Raw genomic sequence first — 20378 nt, 5'->3', positions numbered from 1 at the left:
ATCCCATGCCTCATATTAACCTTCTATTTTCTAGTTCATGAAAAAAATAGGCCTTAAAGGTATACTATATAAATGATTTCTCAACAGGGTTCTATAATCTCTTGACAACAATGAACAAACTCTAAGTTGTAAATGACCTTATGGAATACTTGGGCAATACCACATTTGTTTTGATTCTGCCTAGAAATTATTTAGCCTTAAGTTATTGGAGATAATGACTTCCTGGGAGCAACAGATTAATAGACATGTGCTGTGTTAATATTACTGTTTTCTGTCTAATGGCTTGTTAATTGACTCATGACTGTGGTCTTAATTGTGGGGCTGTTAATATGTAACAATGGTGGTTTTGAATCTAGTAGGGTGATCACTTGTTTATGTTTCTATTCCTGGAGGCTAATAGAGTTTCAGTTTTAAATTTTTTTCATTAAGCAACCCTAGGGAAGTCCATTAGAGTCACCATCAGTCCTGGCTCTGAAGAGACACACTGCCATGAGGCATGGGCTCCACAAGAGGACCATCTGAGATCAAACCTGCTTCTTGTTAAAGAAGTGATGTGGAGGAACTCCTTCGATTTTCTAAAACTCAGTTTTCTCACCTGCAAAATGGGCAATAATAATCCAGCACAGAACTGAGGTGACCTTGAATTAAAATTAGCACATGCATCCCTGAAATAATTAAACCTGAGCCTAATTTTATTTTTTATTTTTATTTTTTTACTTTGCTTTCACTATCTTATTTACCAACCCTAAGCTTTCAATTATGTCTTTTGAAGGTAGAAAGTTCTTAGAAATACATAGATCCATAGTCCTCACTGCTTTAAATTTTTAGATCACTTTAAGCACCGAATTTTCCTTCATAGCTCTTTGTTTCAAATATGTGTTGGGAGAAAAAATGAGGCTCCAACTTTAATTTTCATAGGTCTAGTGTGAGATTAATGAATCAGCCTTAATGACTTTCTTCTCTCTTTTCAGAATGATGACACAATTATGTTTGTATATTAAGATGCTGGATAAGGACAGGGAGGCTGATGGACGTACTATGGAGGTCTGACTTGACAAACTCTTGATGTAGAATATATGGAAGTGAACTGGGATCTACAAATACTTTACATGCTAGTAATAGCCATGCATGAGTTTGGTGGGGGGGGGCATGTTAGTTTTCTATCACCATGAAAATACCATAGAAAATCAACTTACAAAGAAAGGCTGATTTGGATTCCCAGTTCCTAGGTTTACATCAGTGCCATTGTCTTTGGTCTTTGGTGAGGTAGTGGATCTGACAGGAGTGTGTGGAGAAACAGAGCTGCCCAATTCACAGCTAGGAGATAGAAAATAGGAGGGAAAAGAAGGAACCAGATTCACTCTCCCCTTCAAGTGCACACCCCCGGCCACCTCAAGCCATCCCACTAAGGCTTACCTCCTGAAGTTTCCACTGCATCTTCATAGAGCCAAGCTGGGCACCACACCCTTGATGGACAGGTGGACATTACAGGCACAGACTACCTGTAGTGAGTCAGCAGGATGGGAGTTCACACCCAGAGAACACATGCTTAGTCAGGATCCAGTTCTTGTCTTTAGCACCTGTGGATACCAACTTTAGAATATGTGTTTGTATTGCAAAGGGGCTTTGCACTTTATTTGTACTTTATTTCTATTTGAAATGTTTAAACATTTCTTAGTACTTAAGGAAAATCTGTTGTTTTCAACTGCACCACTCTGGGGAGATTTTTTTTTCTTTTTACTTTAGGTAAATGCAAAGGGCAGGACTCATCTATGTCTGGAGGATGCTCACTTTCCTTGCCTAGTGTTGGGTTTGGAAAGATACAGAAATAAACCATATGGGGAGCAGAGTAGAACCGCATAGAGAAGTCTTTTACCCACAGAATTGAACCCTTTCTTTTGACAGCTCATATTTTCAGCAGAAGGTGGGTCTTCCAGACACAGCCTTCAGAAGAAAGAAAATAGACATTTTTACTGTTCCCTATTCTTTCACCTGTGTGCAAAGATCCTTTTATCATTGGAAAGGACATGGAATAAGATGGAGGTAACGGCAGGGATACTGAGAGTTATGGGACTCAGGAGCCCCATCATAGTCACCATTAACCTGAAGAACCACAGGCCTCCTGTGTGCTTGCTAGACTTTAGTATCATAGCATGTTCATAGAGAGAAATTAGAAGTCTTAAAGAGCCAGCCATTCAATGTAAGGGGACCCATGTGACTAGAGATCTGTGGTGTGAAAATCACTGCCTTAGAGAAACGAAAAACATCTTAGGCACATGGGATGCATGCAAACTAAAACTGTGCTTACATTTGCTTCTATTCATATTTTTCATTGAAGTCTATAGAATGTTTTTATGTGTACAATTTGGTACATTGTGTTTTGGCATTTGAAAGATGATTGCATTTACCTAGTATCAACCAAGATAGCCTATCATTGTCAACAATTACTGCATCATTTTTGGATGATATTTAGGCTTTTGAACAAATCCTATTTACCAGAAAAGCCATTTATAAATATGAATTTGTAAATTGTTTATTCAGAGACTTCTCAATGAACAAACTAACATATAAGGGCATCATTTTATTTACCGTTGCAATCACACTTTATGACCTCTATTAAAGGTTAGCTTTTCATCCTTTAGTCACATGTTGGGAAGATTCACTAGCTTTCCAACAACTTCTGCATATTAAGAAGTTCAGAGATCAGGGTATTGCTTCATACTAGAACATATACACAGTATGCATGAGACCCTGGGTTCAATCTCCAGACACACACACACACACACACACACACACACACACACACACACACACACACACGCACACACGCACGCACACGCAACGTGCATTCAAATTCTATTGGAGTATGATATGAGTAAGAAATACTCTGACTATATGTAGAAGAAGAGCCAGACAGATGACAAAATCTGTGTATTTGAACATATCATCCAGCTGTGTGAGCAGAAATGACCAGATAGAGGAAATTTCATCTATGGAAAATTTTATACATTAAGGATCTCTGCCTGCATAGAAGAAGACAAATCAGTGAGGCTTTCAGTCTTTCTATTGGGTTAAGTGAGAAATGGAGACATTAAGGTTTTCACTGAGGAGCTTTGTTTTCATTAGTTTAAAACTACTGATCTACTGAATTCCTGGAAAGATGGGAGGCTAAGGGACCAGGCAAAGGATGGGGGTGGGGAGCAGAACGGAATTTCCCACAGTTCCCCAGTGCTTTGGAAACTAGGGAAAAGGACAAAACGCAGGACAGTTGAGAAGCACAGAGGGAGTGAGTTGACCCAGAAGGACAAAAGGGCCATTTCTCACCTCGAGGCATCCACGGATCCTGCTGGAACTGAAAGTATGAAATATCAAGGTTTCACTGAACAGAACAGAGATCCTGGCAATCAGAACTCTGCAAAGATTCTGGATTGTATGTGTAGCTGAAGTGTCAAACTTGGAGACCAAAAAAGGACTCAAATTCCAGGCTAGTCTTATGCTAAAGAAATTTGCCAGATTTTGAGGCAGTGGGAGGTATAATGCTTTTAAAGAGACACACAGAAGCCCTGTAAGATAATTGTGGGCTCTTCCGGGGTTGAGAACCAAAGACTAACCGTGATCTCAGTTAAATCTTGGAAAGTCATACAACACAAACCCAGTGTCATTACCAAGCTGCTCAGGAGAAACACCACAGAATGGATATTGACATAATAGAAACCAAGATGTTTTCATAGTCGTATAGTTAGGAAGTGCAATGTACAGACCCTGGCAAGGTTGGCTTCTTCTAAGACTCTCCTCTTTGCTTGCGAGTAGCCACTCTCCTGCTGTCTTTTGCACACGAGCTTTCCAAGTATTTTTTCTTACAGCTGTTAGACTAATTGCAGGTCTGTAGGTCTGTGGTCCTGCCTTTAGCCTCATCACTTTACTAGTGGTCCAGTCCTATCTTCAATCACGGTCATTCTCAGAGGTACTGAGAGGAAAGGAAGGCATCATCGTATGAATTTTGGGGAAAACAGTTCAGTCGACAGTACCAAATGGTACCAAAACTCCTGCTCCTTTCTGTCCCAGTTCAGTCTTTGACTTAATTGATCAGTCATCTCCACCATAAACATTTTCTTAGCAAACAACAAATGTAAGTTGCCTGCTAGAAGGCACATGATGAGTTCCGGAGTTCCTTGACATTTAAAGTAATCACTAATCACTTAATGTTGTCTAAAAAAGAAATCCTGGCACTGGAGAGATGGCTCATTGGTTGAAGTTTTGCTGTTCTTACAGAGGACCTGAGTTTGGTCCCAGCACCCATGTTTGGTATCTCATAACTGCCTGTAACTTCAACTCTCTTCTGGCTTCCTCAGATACTCGTGCCCACACTCCCCGCATATACACATAGTTAAAAGAAAGATAAACTATTTTTAAAATTTCTCATGCTACATTTCTTGTTTATTTATGGATGTACATTAGAACCCCAAAGAGAGTGAGCCTTGAAAACATCCTGATGCCTGGGTCCTTTCATGGTACCTTTTGATTTAATTATATTAGGGCACAGTGATGAATTGGCATGGAAATGAGCATAGAAACAAGAATACGTCGGTATTGGTCAATTCTAAAGTGCGAAGAATATGTCGGTAATAGTTAATTATAATGTGCAAAGAATATGTTGGTAATGGTTAATTCTAATGCGCGTCAAGGTTTATGTTGCAGCTTGGTCATTAACTGCCCTCCAAGAACTATGTGCTAAAACCTTGGCTGCCAGCCTGTGGTGATGGAACTCCTGGGAGGCAGATCCTGGTGGAAGGAAGTTGGGTCATTGGAACATGCCCTTGAATGGGATTTTAGGACCTCGGCATCTGCCTTTTTCCCTTTTCTGACATAAACAGACCTTCTTTACTCCACTCTCCACTGTAGTGTACTGTTTTGCCTCAGGCCCAGAGACACAGGACAGGACAATATGGACCAGGAGCACAATTAAATATTTTCTCCTTTTCAAGTTGATTTGCTCAGGTTTTTTACTTTTTTCCCCAGCAACAGAACAATTATTAACACATTAATAACAATCATTTTAGTTAATGAGTTTTGAGATGATTTTCACTAAAAGTATGCCTACTTAAACCCAGGTACTTTTTTTATTTAAACATGGTATGCCCCTTAGTAAAGCAAGTAAATATTATTAATAAAATTTCCACAAAAGAATTAGGATTTACTCATTTTTCATATTAGAAGGGATCTTAGGAATTTCAGAATTATTAGAGCTAGATGTTATAATTTATATAATAAGTTATCCTTCAAGACTCATATGTTAATAATACCTGCTTTATAGACTGCTGAACATAATTTTCATGTTTTACAGTCTTTTGCAATTCCTATTATCTCGTATCAAGATCATACCTTTCATGGAGTGTTTAATCAATTGCTGTGAAGAGACACCATGACCACAGAAACTCTTATAAGGGAAAGCATTTAACTGGGGTGGCTTACAGTTTCAGAGGTTCAGTCCATTATCATCAGAGCAGGAAACATGGCAGCATGCAGGCAGACATGGTGCTGGAGAGGTAGCTGAGAGTTCTACATCCAGACTGGCAGGCAGCAGGAAGAGAGGCACTGAGCCTGGCTTGAGCATTTGAATCCCAAAGCCCACCCTCAGTGACACACTTTCTCCAAAAAGGCCACACCTCCTAATCCCTGAAGTAGTGCCTCTACCTAAAGACCAAGCTTTCAAATACATGAGCCTATGGGGGCCATTCTTATTCAGACGACCACATGGAGGGAACCTGTCTCTTGCCCCTGGGTTTGTTACAATGGCTTTATGATCCTCACAAATGAGCTAGTGAACTAGAAGTATTCAGGATTCAGAAATTCTAAGTATGGTTCTAGAATATTGAGAATCATATTTCCACGTTGTGAGGTTCATTTTGTTGTCAAAATCACTTAAGTTTACATATGTCACATGTCCTCTACTTTAAAAAATTGAGCAAAAGTGAAATCATGTACTAGCCCAGACTCACTGATGAGTTTTAGAAAATTAAAAATTATTATCCATTACGTTTGGACGTTTGACACTTAATTATCCAGGTCATTCTTATTGCCTGTAGATTGACAAACAAACAAACACAAAACAAGACAAAACAAAACAAACAAAAAGCAAAATAACCCCAAGATGACACCCCCCCTTAAAAGCCCCCCAAATACCAACATGAAAAAAAAAACCGTTTGTTTTATTAACCTTTAACTTTCTGAGAACTGCAATATGTATAATGGTGGTTAGACCATACTAAGTGCTTGCCATGTGTTTGGTGAGATTTAATTAGGAAACAACGATTTAGCATAAACTATTTTGCTTTATTTCATCCTAACTACAATCTGACTGTAAACTTCCATTAGAAACAAATGAGAACTGTAAATTCCGCTGGCTTCTGAGACAGTTATGATCATCAATCACCCTTGTGTCTCATGCTGAAAGCTCATTGAGTGGTCACTGTGGGAGGCAGAATCTTAAAGTGGGCTGTTTGATCCTCCTTCTGTGCCACATATTCCAGAAAAATTCCCAGAACTATGACATGATAGCATTAGTCCCATGGTCCCGTCAGTCTTCACGGCTTCCTTTATAAGAGAGACCATGTCACAGCCGCTGAGAGTAAAATGGTGGTTACAGCATGTTGGGGAGAGTTCAGGTGGCCACGGGTAGGGAAGATTGACAGAGAGGCGGGACATCCCAGTGGGCCACTGCATAACAGAGTGGTACATGTAGCAGTTAGATGTTATCGATTTCAAAAGGAGAAGGGTTTTTAATGTTTCCATGATAAAGAAATGACGTGTGTTTGGGGAGATGGCAGTGTTTAACTTGATTTTGAGCACCATGTAGGGCTGGTTATAATTCAGTAGCACAGTTCTTACCTAGTGTGAGGTACTAGGTGCTGAGTACTGTCCCCAGCACCACAAACAGTATGTAATATAGTAACACATACATACATACCATGCCCAAATACCATGTGATCCAAATTGGTATTCATATACGTGTTTATATTTATATTTTTGTATCAGTTTTAATAAGTCTGTTTTAAATTAAAGAGAAAGGAGAGGTGTTTTGAGAATACCCTGACCTGCTCAAGTAAGATTATAAGAGGGAAGAGATTTTTTTCTGAAGACAAAGATCTGCTGTGTGAGAAGAATTTGGTACAAAGAATTTTCTTGTTTTTTCTTAATATCTTTTTATTTCCTCTTTGTGTCTTTCACATCACTCATCTCCATCCCATTCATTTACCATCCCTTCCTATCTACCCTCTGCTCTCGCAACCTGCCCCCTAATAAAATAAAATAGAATTTAAGAGAAAAAAAAGAAAGAAAAAAGGAAAAATCTCATCATGGAAGCTGTAGAGTGACACAGTGAGTCACGAAGTAAATAAACCCTTTGTCTACTACCAGATAATTGGATGACCTGACTACTGGCCACTAGAACAAAGAGACAACTAAGATGGCATACTGTGGCCTCTTGAGAAACCCCACTGTGAATGCAACAGCTATTCCTGATATACACTGTGACTGTGGGATTGAGTCACAGGGTCATACCTGAGTGAAGGGAGTCCCGAGACACTTCCTTACAGAATGTTCATATTACAGAAGGAAGTAGATATTTTATCCCCATCATGGTTTCATATTTTAATATCAAGGTAGGCACATTCCTCATCAAAGTGGAGCAAGACAATGTCAAGACGCACAGAGGTCTAGAGCAACATTTATATTAAGAAATAAAGACTGATTCTATATGCAGTTCACTTCCAAATACATTACCAAGTTAGACCACATTCTTGGTGGAGGACAGAGGCTCTTTCATGGGTATTCCTCCCAGATGATCTCCAACTTCCCCATTTCATCTGTGTCTATCTAGAGGAGGTTGCTCCTTCCTTGTCTACTGGTGTAGAAATGGACCAACCAGAGGTCCAGGGAAAGCAGCCAGGAACATAGACTCTTGATAGCATGACCTTCTCCTTGGCTGGCCTGGATCTCCAGCACAGCCCATTGCCACATGCTCAGTTACTTACTCACCAGTGAAAATGCAGCAGTCTTTACCCCAGGACAGCAGCACCCATGTTCTGTATAATAAGATTCACTCACTTCCGGAGTTTTCCTCTGTGGATTTGAGCTTGAATGTGCTGCGTTCACCTATTGGAGTCATAGTCTGACAGTTCCTTAATGCTTTGAAAGTTAGCAAAGTATTCTGCAGGGAGTTGATGAGAGAGTCAGGATGACTTCCCTACCTGCTAGCTTGTGGTTATCATATCAAAGTTAACTACCTATATTTATCATTTCAAAGTTAACATATGTGAACCTTGAACTTCTGGGGTTGACAGAGGGTAAGAAAAGACAGGAAAGCAATTTCCTTTACATGAACTTAGGGGATAAGACGATGATACTCAGAGTGTGAGCATGCATCGGGTCGCACATATCACCTGGTCCACCTTGATTCATTTGCTGTCATAAAACTCTAGATCAAAGCCATGAGAGCTTCAATTATATAGTTGGATAAACTTTTGTTGTTGTTGCTCTGGAAAAATTCTAAAAGAAGCACATTGGAGACATTCAGGAGGAAAAAAATGTTAATAAGACCGAAAAAGGGAAAAGTGAATTCCCAAGGAAGGCCGTTAATTCTCAGGAGGCATGACATGGTGAGGAACCAGAACATTCCAAATACTTCACTAACAGCCGTGGCTCCATATCTTCTTCCGCTGGAAGCCTAGAGGCCACATCCAGTTTTGTGCAGAACTGTGTCGTGAGTCGCACACTCCTGCCCTCTCCCACATCCCAGTTACTCTGTCCTCACCCCCTCTGTCTTCTGCCTGTTTTCCTCTCACCTCACCCCTTTCCTGCCTCGTTTATTCCACTTCCTTAGTTTTCCTCTCACTCCTTACCTCCTCTCTCTAGCCCAGGACAGCTCCAAGGGCTGAAAAGGATACAGTACAGTGACCTACACTAATCTCACAAGCCAACAGAAAGGCTGAAGGGCAGAGGCTCAGAGCTCTCAGAAGGACTTGGGATAATTCAAATGCTTGCCCCCAAAGCCTTCCCCAGCTTTCTGTTGCCTGGGAGAAGTATATAAATAAAAAGGTTCCAATTATATAACATCATGGCCTTACACATTTTGGGGCCGATCTACTTCTCCAAACTTATTTAAATCAAGTCTCTTCCTTGCAGGCTCCCTGAAGCATCCTCAGGAAGAAAGACTGTGCAAAGGCATTTGGGCCTCACCTGCTATATGGTGCATACCTACCACCTTACACCCTTCATGTTCCCTTGTGCTCTTCCTTGCTGAGAACTCCTACCCATTTCTCAAGACCCCGAGCACCTCTGCTGTGCAGCCTCCCCTGATAGCCACAGGCTGAATCTTTAGTCTTCTGTCTAAACACTGATAGCCAAAGTGGACATTTCTATTGTAACACTTGTGCTATTGTATGTGGACGTTTTACATTTGTCACAGCCCCTAGACAGTAAAACCCCAGAGAGAAGGACAGGCCCCTATTCACTGGCACACCACTGTTCTCCTCCATGCAGAAGAGGAGATGGGCAATAGGACACATGGCATGTAAGGAAAGCTGTGCCAGGACATCAACAGTATCAACTCCAACATTTTAACACTGTGCAAAAACCTGCACTTGACCTCCTACTATTCAAAATAAATATTAAATTCATTTTCTGTGTCTTCTCCTACTCCTCCCCTCCCTCCCCTACATACATAAAAACACCCATACACAGAACAGAGCAAACCAGTCTGTGATACCTTTAATTTTTTATGCATATGACTTGAGATAAAGAATCTTCTTTCTTCTATAGCTTATTCATATTTATGAGGAATCATAAAAATCACATGAATATCAGAGTTTAATGGGCCGTGTTGGAATTGTTAATATTATTCTAACTTTGTCTCTCTGTATGCACATAATATTCCCTGAATCAACTATTTTATCAGTCCTGTGCAGGTGGAGCCTCACTACTTTCTGTCACTTTCCATTGTCTTTCTCAATACAAGTATTTCCCTTTTGAGAATGATTTTGGGAGTCAGTAGTTTGAAAAAGAATGCGAATAGCATGTGTATATATGTGCATAGGTTGCATATATATATATACACATATACATACCTATGATATATTGTCTTCATAGTCTGCGAACTTTGAAGAAAGGAACAAGGAACAAGGCTGCACTTATGGACAATTGCTTATGATGTGTGTGTGTGTATATGTGTGTGTGTGTGTGTATGTGCTCTCCATGATCCCTAACAGCTCAATATTTATATATTTTCCTCATCGTTCTGAGGATAGCTGACAGTTCTCAGATAATGAGACTTAATAGTGAACTTGGCCAAGGAGCATCCGTGCAGCTACCAAGCTACCAAACTCTCGGCAAGGCAGCCTTCCCTCGCGCATTCTGAGCTGAGCACCTGCTGTACATTGTGTTGTTCACACTCTGGGCATCCCTCCTGGTGTTGCTTTTGCTCACTGGTAAACACCTTGGCGGTACAATGACTGAGAAATTGTACAAGTGATTGAACTGGATCTGTCATAAGAAATGAAGAGCCTTAAGGCATGTTCTGCCGTAGCACATGAATTTATTCTGACATGGAGACTGTGTTAAAGAGCCACAGGCCATAAAAGCTGGATGAAGCCTTTAACATGCCAGGGATATTGTAGCCACCCCTTCTTCTTGGGACCATTGACCTGTTAATACTCAGGTGTATCAGAACCTCAGGGACTCACAGGCTGTGCTTCTAAAGGGTTTTCTTAGAATGACCTCAAGAAACATTTTCCATGACCTACTTCTTGTCTGTTCATCCATTCCCATGCCTGACGACTCTTGCTCTCCAGTTAAACAGGTCACAGTTTCCTGTTGCCCTGCATCCATTCAACTGGATCATCCCATTTTATTTCAATGGCTGTTATGCCAGGCTTCTTTGTTCTTGCTTCCTTTTCTCTTACATGAGAAAGGTAATATCTCTCTCCCACTTGGAACTTTTTATTGTCCTCAGGAGAACTAGGCTCAGTAGCTACATACCAGACTCAGAAAATCCAGGAGCAAGGATGAACACAAATAGTTTAAAAATACCCCCACAACTCTAGCTAAAAACAAGGTTAGATAACCACCCCTCAGTAATATGTGCATGTCTAATTATCCAAAGTGTTCATGTTCACTGGGAATATTCATGTGGTACGCTTCTCCTGGTGACTGGTGTTTGATCCTTTTACCACTGCATGAAACTTACTTTTCAAATTAATTCAGATGTGACTGCCCTATCCTATGGCCCAGCGTTTTCACAGGGAAGGAATCTCCTAGAAGGAGCTTGGGCATTGGCTCTTTTGTTCAGAGAACAGTTGTCCAGCATGCATGGAATTACTTTCTCCCATTCTATCATTCCTTTGGGACAGTGAATGAAAGCTGGTTTTGAAGGAAATAAAAGGCGATTCACTTCAGTCCCAGATGTCTGCTTCCGACAAGGACGAGATGGGTGAGGGTTAAGGAGCTATGTCTTCTCCAAAAGCCAGGAAGCTTTAGGACTGTAAAAAGACAGCTTTATTGCCCTGCAGTGGACATTGAGGGCAGGTGTTTTCATTGATGATTAACTCACAAGTTTGAATTGACATCAGAAGAAGAGAACAGAAGCCCAGGACTGTGTGAAACTTCTGCCCAAGTTTCTATTCAGAAGTCACAGAGGAAATGTTTGTTTTTCTCCATAGATTCGAACCAGTGTCCTTCCGGAGCGCAAGGATCCCCCGCCAGAAGTTGGGGTAGGTGCTTCTTATAACTCCAAAGGTACACACATTGTTTGAAAATTAATGCTGTGGATTTTCTCTGACTTCCTGTCTGCCTGATAGCTGCCAAAAGCATGTGAGTTCCCAGGGTGTGACTATTTGAAGAGTCAACCTTGTTTGGTCGCTGAGTTGAGCAGAATTCATCTCTTGTCTCTTGGAAATAATCCATTCTTTTTTTTTTTTTTTTTTTTTTTTTTTTTTTTTCGAGATAGGGTTTCTTTGTGTAGCTTTGCGCCTTACCTGGAACTCACTTGGTAGACCAGGCTGGCCTCGAACTCACAGAGATCCGCCTGCCTCTGCCTCCCGAGTGCTGGGATTAAAGGCGTGCGCAACCACTGCCCGGCGGAAATAATCCATTCTTAAAGGAGTTTCTTATTTAGTTTAGATGGGGAGAGATGAGCCTAGACACTGTCCTACAGAACTGCAACTGTAAGCCAGCACCCCCGGACTCCTGGGGGGCCAGGGAAATCGCAGCAGAGTGCCAGAGAGCTAGTCAAGACAGGATGCTTCTTCCTGCTGCCTAGGATGCGAATCAAGCAGCACGCTACCGTGTCTGTTTAGTGCAGCATCGAGCACCCACTGAGGGCTGCCTGACACTGCATCTGTAACCTGTGAAAGAGCAAGATTCCAGTGTTTTCTGCTTGGACAAGGCCAGAGTTGGCGGTGGGAGAATCTGAACAAACAGCCCCCACCGCAGAATCCCCGAGGCCTCTACACTCAGGAGTAAAGTAGGTGACTGAGAGCTCATTTAGAAATCTTTCAGGAACCTGCCAGCCTTCTTCCACTGCGCAAGGCGCGAGGGCCGAGGTGCTATTCAATTCTTCTCATCGAAAGTGGCCGCTTGCCATTGTACCAACGGGATCTTTCAAAAGCACACGCTGAAGTGCAAGTTGGCTGAGCAGAATGACAGTTCACAGAGCATCTGCTGGGACAGAGGAGAAGGGAGGCAGGCTGGGGCATTCTCTCCCTTACTCCCCACCAGAGCGTCGGGCCTCCAGAGACCACGGCACCTCCACTGCTGGTGTTCTGCCTGTACGTGCTCCCGTCACTGCTCTTCCATCACTGGTGTCGGTGGGGCCTCAGGCCACACGCGCTCTTTGTACTCTAGTTCGCAAAGGGCCCAGCAAGCTCTTCCCAGCCGAGGAGGAGCCACAGGCGGGGCCTCTGCTGACCCTGGTGCTACTCTGCACTTGTTCTGTCTTGCCTCTGAGCCACAGTCACCATCCGGCCACCAACCACGGCCTCCTGCAAACCAGGCTCCAGGGCATGCCCTCACCACACCTAGACTGCCTTTGTAAAACCCCAGAACCCCAGAAAATTTTAACCCGTGATATAACTAATACAGTGTTTTATTAGAGAGTTCCACTTATTTATTGAGGTTCAAGTAATGAGTTGGTTTAATTTTCTACTCTAATTCCCTGTCCCCCAAGTTGCTCGTTTTCAATTGCACACTTGTTTTTGACTTAATAATATCTTGACTTAAATGTGTGAACTTTTAATTTTTTATCAATTTATTGACGATTGATTTTATTTTATTTTATTTTTGCCCCATCTTCCCACCCTTTTCCATGACAATCACATCTCTGTAACTCCAGCCATTGCCAAGAGTTTTACATGTTTGTGCCCTTTTTATTGCTCAGGCTGTGACATAGAGGGGTAGGGACAGGGACTGCTCTGCATTTGCCAGGGTGAGGGTATGGCCTTTTTTGTGGTTCTGACACCTGTCAGAGTCCTCAGTATGGCCAATACAGAAAGTCAAGCTGCCCTGTGGATTTGATCCGAGGGACCCTGTGTGTTTTTCCCTACTGTTTACTTCCCTAGCCTGGAGGATGTGGCTCAGGGTCAGCTCTGTCACTGTCCAACCCCATTCCTGCCCTGCACTCTTTCTGCCAAGATTCCTCCTAAGCACAGGGATGCCAGGGAGCCACCTTCTGTGTCACGAGCTTGACCCAGTGAAACCCCTGTACATTTACTGTGTCACATCTAAGCCCCACAGGCATCTTCACTGCTGTGTCCTCTCTCGGGTTCAGGCACCTCTCCACTCTGCCTTTATATGGAACCCAATGACGTTCAGCATTAGATTACCCATGATTCCCAAAGAAGACCATCCCACATCCTTACAGAAGAAAGATGGTTTTGATGCCTCCAATCTGTTGTTTAGGACAAAACACTACTAGCCTTGGGCATAGAAATGTTTTCTTAGAGAACAATTAGGAGAGAGACCCAGCACCTAGGCAGTACACCTGAAACTCCAGCCTTCTTTACCATAACCCTACATTTTTTTAATGGGAGGTCTTGAGGGTGGATGATTGGCCAGCTCTGTGAAACTTATTTCCTCTCAGCACTTTATTCCCAGCACTATGGGTCCCGGCTCCTAATGAAGGTTTCCTGAACCTGAGATGGGGTGCCTCTGATACCATGTCCCTTCTTTGACAAAACTCAGCTGCAATTCCTGGTCTCAAATAGAAGTCTTAGTTGAGATTCTGTGACATGACTGTTGAACCAGTCAGCCATTCAGAGTACAGAAAATGGCAAACTGACTTAAAAGGAATCGGTTAGTAGTTTTTTTGTTTGTTTGTTTAATCTTGAGAAATGTTCCCAGTATCATAAGCACACAAAAGGAATGTGAACATGAGACTATCCATTTTCTGCTTCTTTTCATATGGTATTGTGCATTCTGACCACAATGTCAAATAATATATTCCTTATCTTCCTATTTGGAAGAGTAAGATATTAAATTCAGGTCACCGTGCTCCTTCAGGTTTAGAAAACATAAACTGGGAATTCCTGTTTGGTATTCTGCCCTTTATGTGTCATTGAGAAAAACTGAGTCCTTCCAGAAGCATCTACAAATGGTTCCTGCTTAAACAACAGCAACAAATAAAACTCTATTAGTAATGGAAATTTGGGTATTAGATTTCTGTAATATTTGCACACTTCTAGGCACTGTGCTTGTGGCAAAAAAGACTTCTTGACTTGGTTCACTCTAGGTTTATACGTCGACTCTTGATAAAATAATCAAAGAGCATTCCTTTTGATCTACTAACTACTTTCCATTGTTTTTAGAGCCCTATGAGGACAAATCACAGACAAAGCAGAGGAGAGTCTAGAAATGATCATACTAACATGAGAAAATCGAGCATGTTTTATGATATCAGCACTCCAATCAGTTGTTAAACAAGGATCATTAAATCAATCTCAGAAAGAATTACCTTAAATAAGGATGAGTCAACATAGCTTGAATTTTTGACAAACTAAGTCATGTTATTCTGCATAGTGAAGATTTAACACATGTTGAGCGCCTGTGAAGGACCACTGTTTATTACATATCCCATCAATTTTCAGAATAATTCCTTGAATGCTACTAACGGGGTTGAGAGTTGACGCTATTGGTCAAGAACACAGTGCTGATAGCGACTCTGTCCTTATGATGTACTAAGAACACCCATCCCAACATAAGCTGAAAGCTGTTGCTGCGATTCCTACAATTGTGTTCCGTTTATTTCTGAGCATACTTCAGCAACATTTACTGGGTATATCCAAACCTTTCCCGGGATTTAGTCAAATAGATACAAATTTGTGCCCTTAGACCTTCGGAACCATATTTATAACAAATACACAATTCTTTTGTGGATGACCCATCATAAAATACTCTTTAGTTTGGTTTGGGGGTTATTCATAAACTCCTAATAGTTAGCCTCCATTTTTTCTTTATGATGCTGTTATCAATATTAACAGTTCTTATTGTAGAGTGAGACACCATGCAACCAAATTCATTATGGTTGACAGTGAAGACAAATTCCCAGGCTATAAAATTTCTTATTCTATGATTATGTATATGTACATCTTATGTATACATTATATAATTATAAATACACATACATATGGCTTTATAAGAAAGGTCAACTCATTTAATCTGCAATGTAGCAGTGTCCAGTCAAAATTAAATGAGTAACATATAAGATTTGCCACATGTAATTTTTAAAATTATTGTTTTATGTCATTTAAAAATGTTCAGTAGCTAGGTTTTTAAATAGTTTTAAAGAAATAGACTAACTTAATTGTATTTTTACTTAACTCAATATATGCCAAATAATATATTTTAAAAATATGCTCAATATAATACGAAGTTATAGTCCATGTTTCTATTTGCCATGCTGAGTTTTCTAAACCCAGTGGACATTTTAAGTTTTATTGATCCCTCTACATGGAGTAGTCACATTTTAAGCTATTAAACTAGTAACTAATCCATTTGTGTAATACAGCTCTATATAGTAGTTGAAATATTTTGAGGAGAACCCTGTAAATAGTAGTAAAAAGGACTAACGTCCAAGTTAAGGCTGTGAGAAGCCTTCATGAAGGAGGTTTGCCATCTTGTGGCACTGAGGATGGTTCTATATCTCAGCCAGCATCCTTAATACTGATCAAGGAAGCCGTTGTGGACATACAGCATGAGGTCTCAAGTCTTGTGAGCTGTTTGTCTATCTACAACATGCTCTATGTCCCTACAGAGTGCATCAGGATAAATTTTTGGCCCCACATTCCCTATGTGGAGATTCCAGGAAGAGCTATTGATGACCTCTTTTTCACCTGGCTATTCTCTCCAGCCAGTGAGTGACTGAAATGGTGTGCTGAAATGATCGTCTTCCCCGGGATGATACTTGGGAGTGCTCTATTGTCAGGAGCAGGCAAGGGCAGTCAGAGCTATGAATTGTGCAAACAAAGAGTCTATCAGGATAGGGAATTGCCCTGGAATCTAGGCACAGCATACTATGGATGAAAAGATGCTGGGTAGAGAGCAAGAGACTAGGGTACTAACCTGGTCTAACATGGCTTCCTGAACCTGAATTACTGTGGCTGTGTGCAAGACTGATTATTCTTATGGACTCCAGCAATTCCCTCTGCTTATAGACAGTGCTTGTAAATATTTCACATGTGCTAACACAAATGTGAGCAAATTGTCATGTGTAATATTTCTCAACAGTAGTAACTGCATAGGACATCATAGCCTTTATATCTTCTATTTTTATCATATTTAGATTCCTTCTCATTAGATTTCACCTGAATCAAATTTTTACTTTTGCATATATATTTTTATTTCTGTATTACAGATACTTTTCAACTAAATAATAAATAAGCCGCCTTCTCCTCATCTTCTCTCCCTCCCTCTCCATCTTCCCCTTGTCTTTCTCTTGCTTCTTTATTCTCTCCCCTTCCTCCTCTCCTTCTCCCCCTAGTCCCCCCACTCTTTATCCCCCTTCTTCCTCTTCACCATCTTCTTCCTCCCCTCCTTCTTCAAACTCTCTATCCTCCCCATTGGGTGATCAGGAGACACCTCTAAGGCAGCAGACCTGTGGGTGTGTCATCTCAGTCCCTGGGTCAGTGTCCATGATGCATGGTCCGCTCTCCTCACACAGCTACTAGGGTTCTGTCTGGATTACTTTATGCTTGAAATAATGCTCTATATCATTATTGTTTTACATGAACATTGTGTGCTGTTTGTACCCTCTCTGTGGCTATTCAGATCTCAGAAAGAAAGAAGACTGATTTTTCCCCAATTGATGCTCTTTCAATGTGTCCAGTGAGTGTTCACATAGGTGGACAGTTTGTTTCTCTCTGGGGACTGGGGGTCAGGAGGATCCTATGTTGGCTTATAATGAGGTAAAAAGCATACAAATAAAGACAACAGAAACATACAGGAATGTAAATGTATAGATAATTCTCCTGTTTGGTGTTACATTGTAAAACAATAATATCCTATTTTAAAAATGGAACCTTAGGGGACATCACAGAAGAGGGGCAGGAAGACTGTAAGAGCCAGGGGACCAGGAAGTCTGCTGTGTGACTGCCTGTCTTAGAAATGTTCCAGAAGTAGACCTGAACGATGGCACAGATCAGCAGGCTTGTTATAGCGGAAGGGGGAGACCTCACAGAGCCCCCACCCCTGAACAGAGTTTACAGACAGCCGATGACTCCTGAGAAAGGGAGAATTAGCCTTTTCCAGAGATGAGCACCTGGATTGGAGAATCTGTTGCAAAGTGGTCAGCCCTGAAACCATATGCATACAAACAATAAAAATAAACTCTGCACATACACATTATATTTACACATAAAACTGTATTTATGAATTTGTTTATATATTATATATAATACACAAATATATAATAATAAATACATGAATATATCTGGCAATTGCTACTTGATGGCTAAAGAGACTGTCATAATGTCACGGCATGTTTAGTTTGCTTTATTCTAGAGTCACTCAGACCTACACAATTTCATACACAAGTTGAACAAAGTTAGGGACCTTGTGAAATTTATTGTGTTTACATATATTCTTTTATTTGGTGTTACAGTGTTATAACATAGCATATATATATATACATATACTATATGTATATGGACAAATATCACTCTGTATCACTGTGGTTTTACATTAGCATTTTGTGTTGTTTTTCCCCTCTCCATGGGCAGTCACATATGTTAATGTGCATGTAGATACATACACACATACATTCATACAGACAGACAGACAACGCTAAAGAAAAATGAGCTATCAGTTTTAGAGTGGTACAGCATGGAAGAGCTTAGAGAGAAGGGATGTGGAGGGATCTGGGGGGAGTGACATAATTATATTTTAATTAGAATGTGAGTAAATAAAGACAATTTAACAAAATTGGGCCTTCCGATAGTTCATTTCATCCAACATCAAGTCCCTAGATAAACTTAGATACTGAATAAAATAAACTTTTCTAACTAAGTAACTTCTCATCTCATTTGGCAGGCATGCTCTCAGGCCTTTACCAGCACTAATTTTTAATGTGTCTTATTTTGGAAGGCTCTGAAGTGTCGGATCAAGCCTGAGATCAAGCCTGGGCCAGCAGTTCTGACGGGAGTGCTTGCCTCAGGTCATCGGCCGTGGCACACTGTGTATGCTCACCGTAGAGCATAATTCATGACACACGCCCCTCTGTTTGCAGCCCCGGATTGTCTCTGAGACTGACTGGCTGCAGCTATGCTTCCGGAAGGGCTCCTGGTCCGGCAGACAGAGCCAGCCCTTGCTGTGGTCACCAACCTCGCTTGCAGCTGTGCCTTATGGTGTGGCCGTAGCTCATAGCTCAGATTAGCCATTCCACCTGTCTCTAGCTGCAGAATCCAAGTCTGGGGCTATTGCTGCTTTGTGGCTGAAAGGCCACCATGGTATCATGCATGTGTTCTTTTATTCTACATTCCTCCAGACGTACACGATTTTCAAGGGTGCAGCAAACAAGCTTAGAAAGTCAGGGGCTTCATGAAATTCACAAGCTGTTGAGAATTTTATTGGAAGGTAAATAATGAATAGAATGGGATATAGGAATTTAAGTTAAAACTCCTAATTATCAATGAAAGAGAATGTGAACTGGATATGCTTTTTAAGTTTATAGTGTGGTCTAGAGAGATGGCTCAGGGGTTAAGAGCACCTGCTCCTCTTTCAGAGGACCCGGACTTGATTTCCAGCATCCACTTGGCAGCTCACAACTCTAACTCCAACTTCACAGGAATCCAGCTTTCCAGGGAAGCCTGAATGCACATGAATACACCCAACCCCAAATACAAATACATATTATTTTTTAAAAAAGCAAAATATACATTTACAAAGATTTAAAATGCAAATTGCTGGAATGGTGTTCTGCTATATTATCTCATTCTCATTTTTGTGAGTTATGGTGATTTATAAATAACTGCAAGAAATGTCTCCCCCATGTATTAAAAGAACTTGATTGACTTGGGTATGATAGTACATGCCTGTAATTCCAGCTCTTAGGAGCCTGAGACAAAAGGCTACCATGTGCTATGTTGTGATTTCTAGGTTATTGATCAAGATCTGATCTCAAAAATAAATGTGTGAGTCACTTACTTGAAAACTGGGCTCCATCAGTCTCTCGTTCATTGCCAGTTAACATTTTGTTCCCAAGTCTAGTGTGCATTCAGCAAAGTACAACAGAAAATAATCATCCTTGTAGAACTTGAAGTCTTAATTATTTCCAGGGTTTCAAGATAAGCCATATTATATATATCAGGTGGTGTTTAATACAAATGGAGAAGAAACAATGACTAGAGACCCGCAGAGAGGAGGAGAGACAGTGCCTTCTGTCGGTGTCTGCTCCAGAGGCTCTCTGAGGAGGGAGTTCAAGTGCCTGGGTGGGCTTGGTGCATGCCCTGCCCTCTGCCTATTCACCAGTCTGTAGCATGAATCTTCAAAGTTCTTATTAATAAAATCAAACCCGAGGCGAGTTACTGGGGTCAATGCTGGTAGATCAGAGAGACAAAACAAGCCACAGCTATTTCACCTTGCCAATTCCTCAGCTGGTCCTGTTTCCGCAGACTGGAAGCCTCTGAGTCCTCATCCAGAATGAATCTCAGCTGAATTGTGTTGCTCCAAAGCCTGAAAGCTTAACCAGCCAAAATGCCTCTAGTTCTTGATCCTCACACCTTATATATCTTTCTGCTTTCTACCACCACTCCCTGGGATTGAAGGCTCGCTTTCTGGGATTAAAGGCGTGAGTCACCATGCCCGGCTCTTTCCAATGTGGCCTTGAACTCACAGAG

At 41.2% G+C, this 20378-nt stretch overlaps 1 protein-coding gene across 8 annotated transcripts in view; it reads left to right on the top strand.

The window, feature by feature from the left end:
• Inpp4b (inositol polyphosphate-4-phosphatase type II B) overlaps positions 1 to 20378 on the top strand; it is a 726443-nt gene that overhangs the window by 471804 nt on the left and 234261 nt on the right. For all 8 annotated transcript variants that reach the window (XM_037206141.1, XM_037206136.1, XM_037206137.1 and 5 more), the window contains one exon: positions 11715 to 11765. In XM_037206141.1, coding sequence (XP_037062036.1) covers positions 11715 to 11765 — 51 coding nt within the window. The remainder of the gene's footprint in view (positions 1 to 11714; positions 11766 to 20378) is intronic.

The sequence above is a fragment of the Peromyscus leucopus genome, chromosome 5 (genome assembly GCF_004664715.2).
Source record: "Peromyscus leucopus breed LL Stock chromosome 5, UCI_PerLeu_2.1, whole genome shotgun sequence".
Taxonomy (NCBI): domain Eukaryota; kingdom Metazoa; phylum Chordata; class Mammalia; order Rodentia; family Cricetidae; genus Peromyscus; species Peromyscus leucopus.
Note: the sequence above shows the minus strand (reverse complement) of the source record. Positions and strands in the feature narration are given on the sequence as shown.